This window comes from Labeo rohita, chromosome 23, assembly GCF_022985175.1.
Source record: "Labeo rohita strain BAU-BD-2019 chromosome 23, IGBB_LRoh.1.0, whole genome shotgun sequence".
NCBI lineage: Eukaryota > Metazoa > Chordata > Actinopteri > Cypriniformes > Cyprinidae > Labeo > Labeo rohita.
Genome location: NC_066891.1, coordinates 6,745,827 through 6,759,648, shown reverse-complemented (window position 1 = coordinate 6,759,648; position 13,822 = coordinate 6,745,827). Strand labels below are relative to the sequence as shown.

At 32.9% G+C, this 13,822-nt stretch overlaps 1 protein-coding gene across 3 annotated transcripts in view; it reads left to right on the top strand.

The window, feature by feature from the left end:
* plekhg5b (pleckstrin homology domain containing, family G (with RhoGef domain) member 5b) overlaps positions 1 to 13,822 on the top strand; it is an 84,871-nt gene that overhangs the window by 2,124 nt on the left and 68,925 nt on the right. The window contains exon 1 of one of the 3 annotated variants that reach the window (XM_051096450.1): positions 7,312 to 8,590. The exons of the other annotated variants lie outside the window; for them this stretch is intronic. Within the exon in view, the coding sequence (XP_050952407.1) occupies positions 8,467 to 8,590 (124 nt within the window). The 5' untranslated portion in view covers positions 7,312 to 8,466. Of the gene's footprint in view, positions 1 to 7,311; positions 8,591 to 13,822 lie in introns of those variants that run through there. 3 annotated transcript variants of the gene reach the window in all.

The window sequence follows — 13,822 nt, the reverse complement described above, 5'->3', positions numbered from 1 at the left end:
GTTCTACCTAGTGTGTGTTTTTACCCCTTGTTTTGGATGCATGATGTCAACTGACTGACCTTTAAAGCTCTTAGCTTGATATGCTTCCTAAAAACTGTCATTGCATCACAGGTTTTAAGTTGGTTCCTCTTACATCAGCTAACTCTTTGCCTTAAAGACTGGCAAATCCTTTTGCTTAAAGGCTAATCTTATTATCTGAAGTGTCAAGGGTATTTATTTACAAGTTTGTGTTTCTCGTAGCTAAATTTGGTTTGTCCAGTGATAGTCAGGTTTTTAAAAGTAGCCAAATGTGTCCTTTGTTTGACTTTTCTACACTTTTAAACATCAAACTTTAAATTGGTTTTCTTAGCAATTCTAAAGAACTATTTTTGGTTCCGCAAAGAATCTTTTAGTGAACAGTTCTTAAAAAAAACAAACATTTTTTTAGTGTGAAGAACATTTGAAATGTCTTTTTCCTCTATAAATAACTTTTTGTGGAATAGAAAGTCTCCATGAATGTTAAAGGTTCTTCATCAATACCAATAAAAAAAAAACTTTTTTAAAGAGTATATGCCATTTGTACATGTCAGAACAATTGTCACTTAAATAAATGATCAGAATTTCGGTGGATGGACAATAAAATTGGTAAATCTCCCATTGATGTACATTGAAAGAGGGACTCAGCTGCCTCTAGAAACCCGAATATCATTTCAATTTATCAATTATCAGAAGATGTGGGATTTTTTGGTCTTGGGATCAGTAAGGAAGCACCTAGCACCCATGAAAAATACCGTAACAACTGCATATCAGTGTCTGGGCATTGTCTCTATAAGTTTTTCATGGTGTAAAATATAAAAATCTAGTTATTCATACTGTAGAAGTCATTAAAACCATAACAAAAGGAGATTTAACAACTTGTCTGCCAAAACCGACCCTGTTTTCTTGTCAATAAATTGACTGATTCATTCACAAGTGCATAGTTTTTAGTCAAAAGAGACACTGTTTAATTAGTTTTATGAAATGTAAGCAAGTAATGAAAATAATAATGGTAAACCACAAAGATGTAATCGATTATGGCCTTTACTTGAGAGTCTACACTATTAGTCAAAAGTTTTTAAACAGTAAGATTTTTGATGTTTTTAAAAGAAGTCTCTTCTGCTCACCAAGCCTGCATTTATTTGATCCAAAGTACAGCAAAAACTGTCAAATTTTGAAATATTTTTACTGTTTTCTATTTGAATATATTTTAAAATGTAAATTATTTCTGTGATTTCAAAGCTGAATTTTTAGCATCATTACTCCAGTCTTTAGTGTCACAAGATTCTTCAGAAATTTTACTTTTTTTTTCAGGATTCTTGATGAATAGAGAGATCCACAGATTAGCATTAATCTGAAATAAAAAGCTTTTGTAACAGTATACACTATACCATTCAAAAGCTTGGAGTCTGAAAAAAAAGCTGAAAAAAATTCTACTCAGTTGATTTCAACATGATGATAATAATAATAATAATAATAATATTAATAGTAATAATAATAATAATAATAATAAATGTTTTTTGAGCAGCAAATCAGAATATTAGAATGATTTCTGAAGGACCATGCGACTGGAATAATGATGCTAAAAATTCAGCTTTAAAATCACAGGAATAACTTACATTTTTATTTATTTTAAAATAGAAAACAGTTATTTTAAATGGTAAAAATATTTCTATTTTTGCTGTACTTTGGATGAAATAAATGCAGGCTTGGTGAGCAAAAGAGACGTCTTTAAAAAAAAAAAAAACATTAAAAATCTTACTGTTCAAAAACTTTTGACTGGTAGTGTCTATTGCAAGTCTGACTCCAAAACCCAAATGCAACCCCCCAGACACGCACAAAAACACACCGCAGGGTTATCGCTATCAGCTTTTCAAGTCCTGAGATGATGTAATGCTCATGAACAGGCTTTCGCAGCTGTCAGCCGTTCCCTCCACCGTTCAACAGCCCTCCTAGCCTTACAGCGTTCCCATCATCCCTCACTCTGTCACGCTTTCAGCGTGCTTTTATCATACACAAGAAAGGCTTAAGACAGTGCTATTAGCATATTGTTCTTCCTCCAGGTCCTGCCCTCGGTTTAAGTGGTTGTACAGTTATTAGACTCGCTGAATGAATGAGATTAGCAGTAATTTAGCCGTGAACTTGCAGTTGGAGTCAATCGGTGTGTTTGACTGATGGAGCGCCGCTGTTGGAGCCTGAGGGAAAAATTTCAGGTCCCAGCTGTGAGGAGTAATGAAAATGCTCGCTCTTGTATGCTACAGATGCTTCTCTGCAGAAGATTCTGGCTTGAATAATGAAAACAGCATTTTCTAATTTATTATAAGGAGTAGGTTTAGACTAATATTGTAGATCAAAGCGAACAGCCTCGGTTGCTTTTATAAAATGGCTGTATGATAAAATGCAACAGTTTTCGCTTGTGTATGTGTACAGTTGAACGCATGGCCTTTTCAAAGCTGGCATGAACACAGAATCAGAGCTATTTGTGTTGTTATGTTAGATTTCTATTGACTAGTGTGTAGATCTAAAGTAACTTCTCTAGCTCTTGGTTTCTTGGTCTTGCTAATGGACTAGCAGCGATCATGCTCTGCTCATTGGAGGAATGAAACGCTTGTGTCACTCCTCTCACCCATCTGACGATTACGGTAGATTAAAAGGGCCCTCAGCTTGAGTTCATGTCATCACTTTGTCCCACGTCAACTGCCGCTGAAGAGCTTCCCCCACCCAGCTTAAGTCCATTTAGGCGGATCTCAGCCTCGTGTTAATGAGCACGTCTCTGCCAAGGATGAGCTTGGTAATGTCTGCTTCTGTACAGAGCAAGACGGTCTAGCTTTTCATTACGTCCTAAATACCCCTGTGCTTTTACAGTAACAATTTAAGGATTGTGAAAAACAGGATTTGAGTGAAAGGCATATCAGTTATTTCTAAGGTCATCCACCTAGTTAGAGGTAAAAAATAAACATTCTGGTAATCTAGATGGGTTGTTTTTGTGTGTAGTAACTGCATGTTACAGACGGACAAATTATTACAGGCGGTTGTCAGTAGCCAGGTTTCCATTCATGTATTTTATTTGTGCTGGGCAACGATCCAAAACCATCCAAAATAAATGTTTTTATTTGTAATCATTTTTATTTGTACCATGTATATTTATTATGTAAATATAAAGACAGTATATATTTTGAAAACACTTGTTTATATTCATATAATTTATATTATGTAGAAATATATAATATATAAACATAACATTTTTCTTAAATATATACATGCATGTGTGTGTATATTTATATATACATAATAAATATACACGGTACACACACAAACTTATTTTGGATGTGATTAATCGCGATTAATCGTTGCCCAGCACTAGTTTTTATGCGATATTGCATTATTATAAGTCACATTTGCTTCCATTACTGTTTTGTGCCACCATTTACCCCCAGAAATGACGCTTATGTTTTTTTTTAAGTTTATGATATTATTCGAATAATGGCAAGTACATAATAAACATACACTGTGAAAAATGCTATATAAACAAAATTGTATAAAAAAAAGATTTTCTGAAGTCCACTTCCAGAACAAAAATTTACAGATAATGTACTCACCCCCTTGTCATCCAAGATGTTAGTCTTTCTTTCTTCAGCTGTAAAGAAATTGTTTTTTAGGGGAAACATTTCAGGATTTTTCTCAATATAATGGACTGATATGGTGCCCTGATTTTGAACTTCCAAAATGCAGTTTAAATGCAGCTTCAAACGATCCTAAATGCGGTTGTAAACGATCCCAGCCGAGAAAGAAGGGTCTTATCTAGCGACACGATTGGTTATTTTCATTTAAAAAAACACAATTTAAACACTTTTTAATCTCTTTTTAATCTCAAATGGATGAAACATTTTTTACACACGTTTTGAAACTATGGCGTAATGTGAAATTGAACTGTAATTCAAAATAATTCTTATAAATAACTGAATATTATAGACTGCATTTAAAAGTTTGGTCTCACTAATTTTTTTTAGAATGTTTTTTTTAGAATGTTTTTTTTCTATTCACTAAGGCTGCGTTAAATTGTGTCAGTAAAGACATTTATAATGTTTTTTTATTTTCTGTTCATCAAAGAATCCTGAAAAAAGCAGCTAAATTTTCAACACCAAATCAGAATATTAGAATGCTTAAAATATAAAAATAAAAAGTTTTAATAAAATGAATGTAGACTTCAATAATCTCACAAATCTCACAGATCCCACTTTTAAATGGTAAAATATAAAATTTGGTTTGTCAGTTTGACATACTTTTTGTTCCTACTTTTAACACAGAGAAATCTGAAATTGGAAGAATATAGTGTTGCTAAGTGGTTGTTAAGGTCTTCTCATTGTTTTTTTTTGTTTGTTTTGTTTTGTTTTTTGCAATAAGGATTGTGGATGAAACATTGTTTATACACGTTTTGAAACTATGGCACGTGAACTGTAATTCAAAATAATTATTATAAATAATTAAATATTATAGATTGCATTCAAGTTTGGTATCACAGTTTTTTTGTTTTATATTTTTAGAATGTTTTTTTTTATTCACTACTGCTGCATTACATTGTTGAAAAGTGTAAAGACATTTAAAATGTTACCAAAGATTTTTTTAACTTTTGTTTTTTCAAAGAATCCTAAAAAAAGCAGCAAAACATTAATATATAGCAGCGAAATATTAGAATAATTAAAAAAAAAATTATAGAAAACAGTTATTTTAAATAGTAATCATTTTTCACAATAATACAGTTTTTACAGTTTCTTTTAAATATCAAATTAATGTACACTTGCTAAGCATAAAAGACTTTTACAAAAATCTTACAGACCCCACTTTTGGTTTGTCAGTGTGACATACTTTTTTTTTTAATCTTGTGCAGAGAATTCTGAAATTGGAAGAATATAGTGTTGCTAAGTGGTTGTTAAGGTCTTCTTACTGTGTGTGTGTGTGTGTGTGTATGTGTGTGTATGTGTTTTTTTTTTTTTGTCTGTTGCTATGTGGTTGCTAGGTGGTTGTTTACTGGATCAAGTCCAAAAAAAGTCTTTAATGTAATATAATGTAATATTCTGGTGTCTAGATATGGCTTGGATCCATTCTTCAGTGCAATTCTGTTTTTGTTTTTTTTCTTTTTTTTCATTTTATTTCTAAATTGTCTAATCGATTATAAACAGAACAGCACACCTCCTTAACAAGTCACATGATTTGAGATCTAATTCATGTCTGTGGCACATACAATTTACAATGACGTTTACTATTTAGGTTAAGGATTCTTCAATGAGGTCAATGAATTATCTTCAGGTGATGTTTACAGTTTGTTGTTGGGTTGTAAGTCTTGAAATATTACATAGCATTTCTAGTATTTAAGGGTTAAGTATAGCATATGATATGGCTGTTCCATCTAAATATAGGTTAAATATATTTTCCACTACTTTGGCAACCATGGAGTGAAACTGCTCTCCACCTGTCAACACCATTGAGGCTTGGGAAAACTCATTCCTTCACTTCATCCTGTTGCACACACTCATTCTGCCTCTCAGTCACACGTCTGCACTCAAACTCTCTTACGTAAGCTCACTCTTTATGTTAATGCAGAATATTCAAGCCCACTGTTTGTGTTTAAAAAAGACGCTGAAGTTGCAGAGGAAAAGTCCTAGATTCGTTGTCTGAAATCTGCTTCTCTGTTGAGTCTCATTCTTGCAGCTGCCCGAGCGGCCTGTTCATTTAAAAAAGCTGCAAGTTCAAAGCCAGGTTCTGGATTACTACCATATGTCTGCAAAGCCAGACTCCAAGAGTAAGTCTGCCCCAGCCGTACCCTCTAATTTCTTATCCCAAAATTGGACATCTGAATGGCTGTGCAACATCGTCCCTCCCCTACGACTCTTGCACGGTACGTTCTCACAATAATTCTTCTCTGCAGGATAACTAAGCAACCTTACTGCAGCAGGACACTGGGGAAATGCCACGTTTGAAATTGTCATTTTGACGTGCATCCACCTCCGTAGAGCGGATATCTTATCAGCAGCCATTGCTGGCTGGTGTCCATCCAAGGAAACAGCTGACATTGTTATAGTCACACGGCATTCGTAACTCATAAATCTCTCAGAAAAAGGAGGACTAGGACTCTAATCAATGCAGAAATGTCTGGCTTTTATTGTTTGTGCAAATCATAGACAAAGTTCACTGTCTGTGTAGGAGGGATTTGCAAGGGATCTTTGTTTCTCAAAGACTGGAAGGTATTGGCCTAGTCTGTCAATCCCAGCATGCACTTCAGCCCAGTATGAATACAACATTTGTCTGCTAGTGTGGGTCGAACACCCTCTGACAACCAGTCCTCTTTGCCCAAACTGCTTGCACAGACTTTGACACCGATGTGCCTGTTCCTTGCAGACTTGGAAATACTCATTGTTTGGTGAAGAAACCAAAGTACTTCTGAGATGAAGTTGAAAGAGAAGCACCGCCAACTTCTCGAGAAAGGCAAGACACTCTTATCAAGACGTCAAACAACTTTGGAAGACTTTAATTTGGTTTGTTCTTGCCAAGGTGTAGAGGACTTTTAGGTGTTCTTGCAAGATCCCATTGTGGGATCCACAATTTGAGAAGCAAGGAACACGTCATACATTCTCAATTGAGAGTTCTTGTGAAATGGCTGCCAGGATTTGCTCGGGCTTGCAACATAGGTCAGTTTTTGGGATCTGAGATGATTTTTACGAAGCACCATCAACTACTTGAAGGCGAGATATTTTTGTTTAGACATCAAGCAACTTTGTAAGACTTAAAAGGTTTGTTCTTGTAAACGTTTACAGGACTTTTAGGCATTTCTGTCTAGTATACAGCTAGAACCTTGACGAGGAACACGTCATACATTATTAATTGAGACTTCTTGTCAAGAGTTGCATAGGATTGCTGTGAAATGGGTGCCAAGATTTGCTCGGTTTTGGAACATAGGTCCAGTTTTGGGATCTGAGATGAAGTTGAAAAAGCAGCACCATCAACTTCTCAAAGAAGGCAAGACATCGAGCAACTTTGGAAGACTTCAATTAGTTTTTTTCTTTCTAAGGTTTAAAGAACTTTTAGGTGTTTCCAGCTTGGGATCCACAAGTTGACGAGCGAGGAACCCTTTATACGTTCTCAGTTGAGATTTACTGTCAAGAGTTGCATACGGTTGGGACAACTTTTGAAGACTTTCATTTTTTCTCCCCTAAGGTTTAGAGGACTTTTCGGTGTTCCTGACTTGGTGTACTGCAAGATCCCATTGAGGGATCCACATCTTGGTGTACTGCAAGATCCCATTGAGGGATCCACATCTCGAAAAGCGAGGGACCGCCATACGTTCTCAATAGAGATTTATTGTCAGGAGTTGCATAAGGTTGCTGTGAAATGGGTGCCAAGAGTTTCTCAGGTTTGCAACGTAGGTCTAGTTTTGGGATCTGAGATAAAGTTGAAGAAGCACCGCCATCAGCTTCTCTAAGAAGGCAAGATATTTTTGTCTAGACATCAAGCAACTTTTGAAGACTTTAATTAGTTTTTTTTCTCGCCAAGGGTTAGAGGACTTTTAGGTGTTTCCAGCTTCGGATCCACATTTGATAATGGATGCCAGGATTTGCTCGGGCTTAGAACGTAGGTCTGGTTATGGGATTTGAGATTAAGTTGAAGAAGAAGCACCGTCAACTTCGGACTTTAAGATTTCGGAAGATTAAATTTTTTTTCTTCCTAAAGTTTTGAGGACTTTTAGGTGTACCTTTCTAGGAGTACTGCAAGATCCCATTGAGGGATCCACGACTCAAAGCGAGGAACCCATAATACTTTCTCAATTGAGATTTATTGTCAAGTGTTTCATAGGTTTGCTGGGAAATGGGTGCCAGGAGTTTCTTGGGTTTACAACCTGGGTCCGGTTTTGGGATCTGAGATGAAGAAGCAACACTGTCAGCTTTTTCGAAGAAGCAAGACATTCTTGTACTTTGGAAGATTTTAATTAGTTTTTTTTCTTCCCAAGGTTTAGAGGGCTTTTTGATGTTTCTGACCTGGCATACTGCAAGATCCCATTGAGGCATCCACAACTCGAAAAAGCAAATAACCCATTATACGTTCTCATTTGAGATTTATTGTCAAGAGCTTCATAGGGTTGTTGTGAAATGGCTGCCAGAATTCGCTGTGTTTTGGAACGTAGGTCCAGTTTTGGCATGCCTAGTTGCACACTTTTATGGGTTGGAACTCGTGAAGCAGGATCAAAGCGAGGTTTAATTGTTGGGGAAGATGAGGTAACTGCAGGTGCCTGCTTTATGGGAAATTGTTCAAGATTGACTATATCCCATTTAGAGCACATCAGAGATAGACGTAAAGATGCCGCGTTAGATGTTGAGTGTTTGATTATTGTCCGAGTGGGTATTGTTTCCTTTTAAAGTAGCCATTAGAAGATCAGTGTTTACAGCCTCGTCCTTCACGATGTTCCTTTATTGGAGGAAACGGGGAGCTTATGAACTCGAGACACTCCCATCTTCTCTGACAGGACTGGGGGCGGAACGCTACTCTTGGTCGTCCCCTCTGGATGTCATCTATGATGTTTATGGTAAGTCTGGATCCACTTAGCCAAAATACTCTCACTCTACAGTCACTAACCAGTGAGTTGTCATCTTTAGTACACTTCATTCTCAAACGGTACTTGCTTAAACTTCCCACAGCTTGTATCATTCAGGATTTCAATTTCAATTTGTGTGTTTTGAAGTTTAAAGTGTGTTGTTATGGTCAATAATTGCTGTCACCTCCATGTTCGTCACTACTCTTGTCCATATGTTAATAATGATAGTATATGATAACTCTGTTTTTCATTAGCCCTTTATTTAGTCCTCAGTGCTTTATTTGTTTGTCACTTACGCAACCCAGAATTCTTCCTGAACATTTGGGACACTTAAACAGATGGAAAACTGCAGCAATGAGTCTTTTCTTTGATCTCTTCTATCCGTAAGACCTGTAATTAAGGCCGATCCATTACTGAGAGGCGCTCTCTGGCCACTGTGGCCTAGAGAAGAGTAGCGTACTGCATTTCTAAGTGCATACTTGTCTTCTTAAATGCCATAATTAGTCTGGAGGATTATAATGGTGGGTCGTGGCTCACTTTGGTGTTTGAGCTAGTAATGGTGATGGGAATATGTCACAAACTCATAGCGGATTATGCAGTCGTCTTATGAGGCCCTTTGCTGTAAGATTAGCTTCAAAATGGTTGTGTTACTGTATATGCTCAGGATTCAAGTGTGTGGCCTCTTAAGTCCTTTTTACATGTTGTGTAAGAAGCAGTATGGCTGGAGGCATGAAGTCTGTGCGGTCAAAAGACTTGCTGTCAGTTTTCTGTCAATGACTTGAGTGAAAATGTGCATGTTGCATTTTTAGCTTTTCAAGCAGACAAAGTGTATAAAAAAATCATCTTAATGTATGTGGTTTTATTTGCCTGGCAGTGTCTAGTTAAAATAGGTATGCACAAACGAACAGCTTAGAAATGTTTTTTTTAATTATTATTATTTAATTTATTTTTTTTTAAAACATACAAAATTACTTTAGGAAATGGAATCTTTTACAGTACTTTTATATTTGTAAAAAAATTGAAAGTTTTTCTGTTTTTTTCCTGAAAACCGAATTTAAAATGTTTTATTAAAAAAAGTGTGACTCTTTAGCTCACATTTGCAACTTCATTCTTCATGATAGCAAATTTATTTCTCACAATATGTTGAGATATTAAAAAAAACTCTCATAATGTGACTCTTATTTTAAACACTCTCACTTGGAAAGAAAATAAATAAAAAAAAATAGGTAAATAAATTAATTAATTAAAAATCTGTACATTTAGGGCACAATGTATGATATTAATATTAAATATTTTTTCGTATTTATTTTTTAATCCATTTGATCCATTTACCTATTTTATTTGTAAGTCTCTCAGGTAGTAATTTGGTTTTAAAAGCTTTTTAAAATTACTTTTATTACTGTTATTATTATTACTATTATATATTTTGTCATTGTCATTGAGTTTAAATCCTTTTATTGTCCCATGTGGTAGTGCAGCACTTGGCTGCATCTCTGCCAGTCAAAAGTGAAGCACCTTGTACCTTGGCAGTCTGTTGCCGTCTGCCATCTGTCTTCCCGACAGACGCCTCGCATTACATAACTCACATCGGCGTCTCCGCCTGACGGGGCGCTTTAGCCTTCAGCCATCATCAGACAGGTCCAGTAGTGTGCCAGCCATCCCAGTGCTACAGAACAGAGGGATAAATTCACCGCTGATCTGAGGCATTCCTCACATTCCTCATAAAAGTCCGTACAAAAGCGATGCATAAACATGCTCTTACAAACCTCCATTCTGCCTATACATGGTAAACATGGTACAGTCAGGTCGAGGGTCCTTGCTGTGTGGTCTTCTTTGAGGAAGAGTATGATAAGGCTGCAGGACTGTGGGATTGTCGTTGGGAACTGTACGCCTTTGTTTTACGGATCACTTATTTGTATGATTATTAGAGGTGCTTGCTAAGACAAGTATTACTTGTTCTAATGCTCATACTTTGGGGTAAGGGCTTAGTATGTTACTATTGAAAGTATTAAACTTAGGCATGTTATCTTGAAGAGTTAGGATTATTAATCCTATGTTTGTGAGGGTTTTTTTGTATTATATTATGATTATTACTAATTATTATTGATTTATTAATCTTTATTTTGTAGTTTTTTGGTATTATTATTATTATTATTATTATTATTATTATTATTATTTAATATTTGATTTTTCATTTAGATTTATTATTATAATAATTAATCTTGTGTTTTTTAAGTTTTTTTGTAATATTACTATTGTTGTTGGTGTTGTTTTTAAAAGTTTTTGTATTACTTTTATTATTATTATTATTATTATTTTTCATTATTATTTTATTATTATTAATCTTATGTTTTTGAAGTATCTTTTTGTATTTTATATATATAATTTAAAATTATTATTATTATTATTATTATTATTATTATATTTTTTAAAGATTATTGTATAATCAAGCGCCATTGTAAGGTTGCCAAGTCTCTCAGATAGTAATTTACTTAAGTTTTTTGTATTATTATAATATTATTTTAATTATCTGATTTATTATGATTATTAATCTTATGTTTTTGATTTTTTTTAAATTATTTTTATTATTATTATTATTATTATTATTATTATTAGATTTTTAATTATTTGATTTATTTTTTTGTGATTGTTTTGTTTTTGTTATGTATTATTAATTATATTTATCTTTATTTTTGTAGATTTTGTGTAATAATAATAATAATAATAATTACTATTATTATTATTATTATTATTATTATTATTATTATTGTTATTGTTATTATGAGATTTTTCATTAGATTTAATATTATGTTATGTTTTTGAATTTTTTTCTTCTATTATTATTATTATTATTATTATTATTATTATTACTCTTAAGTTTTTTGTTTTTTTTTGTATTATTGTTGTTATTATTATTATTATTATTAGATTTTTAAATATTTGATTTATTTTAGTTGTGTTGTTGTTGTTAGTAATTATCTTTATTTTTATAGTTTTTGTATCATAATAATAATAACTATTATTAAATATAATAATAGTAATAATAATAATAATAATTATTATTATTATTATTATTAATCTTATTAATTTTCTTATGTTTTTTATTATTATTATTATTATTATTATTAATATTATTATTATTTTGTTTTTCTATTATTTTATTAAAACAATTTTACTTTATTAAAAGATTAAAAAGCATTCAATTTTTTCCTCTGCTGAAGCTGGCATCTCAAGAGGTAAACAGTACTCACATTTTATTCAGAAGCTGTAAAAACTCAATTTGGCTTGAGAAATTGACCACAGCGAGTTTTCCCCTCAGTATATAGAGCGTGACTGCAGCAGTGGCCGTACGCACATGCTGGCTCACCGTGTGTGTTGACAATGCCGCTAGCTTGCTTTTATTTGCTTGATTTGGGCTTAATCAGCAGTGCTGAGGCCAGACATTCCTCTCCACGTTAAACAAAGGGGAGAAAGGGAGTCAGAGAGAGAGAGAGAGAAGGAACAGATGGAAGTTAAAGAGAGAGGAGAGTGGATGAATACTGCTGAATCAGACTCCTAACACCTATCATTAGCATCTTGCACGAAGATAAACAAACTTGCTGCTTCTCCTTAAGGTTTTCATTATAAATGTCACATAACATTTTATTTTATTTTTTTATATTTTATTTTATTAAACCTGTTTTTATTTACTTATTTATTTTTAAACATGGCTCCATGCTACAACATACACTTCCTAGCCGTGACTGTAAAATTGTTTTTTTCTTTTTTTTTTTTTTTTTTGCACCTGTTTTGTCATCTACAGAAGTTTATCTTCAACAAACTGTGATACTTTGGGTTTTGCAAAAGCGCAAGTATGAGGAATAATGGTGAAAAGACAATAAAGTGGTTAGACCGAGCAGGCAGCTGCTGCTGGTCAGACACTGTTGACTCACATGATTTTAGGTTTCGCCACAAGTTTTTGATTCATGATTCAGTCTTAAAGTCTGGATAGTGAGGCATATTATTGAAGAAGGCACACATTTAGCAGATTTAAAGTGAAAGATCTCCAGATGGAAAAGCTGTTGGGAATTTTCCTGAGCATATTGAATCTGTAAGCGGAGGAGAATGGAAAGTTGTTGTTGGGTCGACTTGCACACAGAATCACTTAAATATGTGGCTGCTAACTGTCTTGAAATTCACAACTGCATACAAACACAATGATCTTAAAACGTGTGAAATAATTAGCATTCATAAAACGAATCTTTATCGTGTGGTCAGTTGCTTTGCATAATGTTAGTAATACTCTTTCATCCAGTCGAGAGTGAAGTGAAAGTGATGCTAAACCATGTTTGTGTTTTCTTCCTTTTTTAATTTCTTTTTTTGTTGTTGTTGTCTTCCTTTCTCCGGTCTTGTTTATGTCCTGTTAAAGTTCCTCTTTTTGTCTCGGCCTTTGTTCTTTCATTGCATTAAATAATGGTCAGGAGAACACCCTAATAACCAGTATTGAATTTTATTTTTACATTTTTAATTTTATTATTTACTTATTTATTTACTTTATTTTATTTTGGTATCTTTTATGATTATGATGATGATGATGATTTGGAAAAAATAATTGGACAATAATTGGACAACAAAATGGGCAAAAGAACAACATAATAACTAGTGTTTTATTTTATTTTTTATTTTATTATGTTTTTTAAATTTGTTTCATTTTGTATTATAATTATTGTTTTTATTTTATTATTTAATTTAAATTAATTTGATTTTGCTATATAATAATATTATTATTATTATTATTTGGAAAAAATACAAATTGAACAATAATAGGACATTTTATTTTTAGAATAGTTCAGTTTAGTTAAATTTTTTTATTTTATTTTATTTTTAAATTTAAATGTATTTTATTTTGCTATCTTTTTATTATTATTATTATTATTATTATTATTATTATTATGACAAAATAAAAATTGGACAATAAAATGGTCAAAAGAACACCCTAATAACCAGTGTTTTATTTAATTTTATTATTTACTTATTTATTTACTTTAATTTATTTTATTTTGGTATCTTTTATGATGATGATGATGATGATGTGATTATTTGGAAAAAATAAAAATTGGACAACAAAAATGGGCAACAGAACAACATAATAACTAGTGTTTTATTTTATTATGTTGTATTATAATCATTGTTTTTGTTTTATTATTTAATTTAAATTAATTAGATTTTGCTGTCTATTATCAT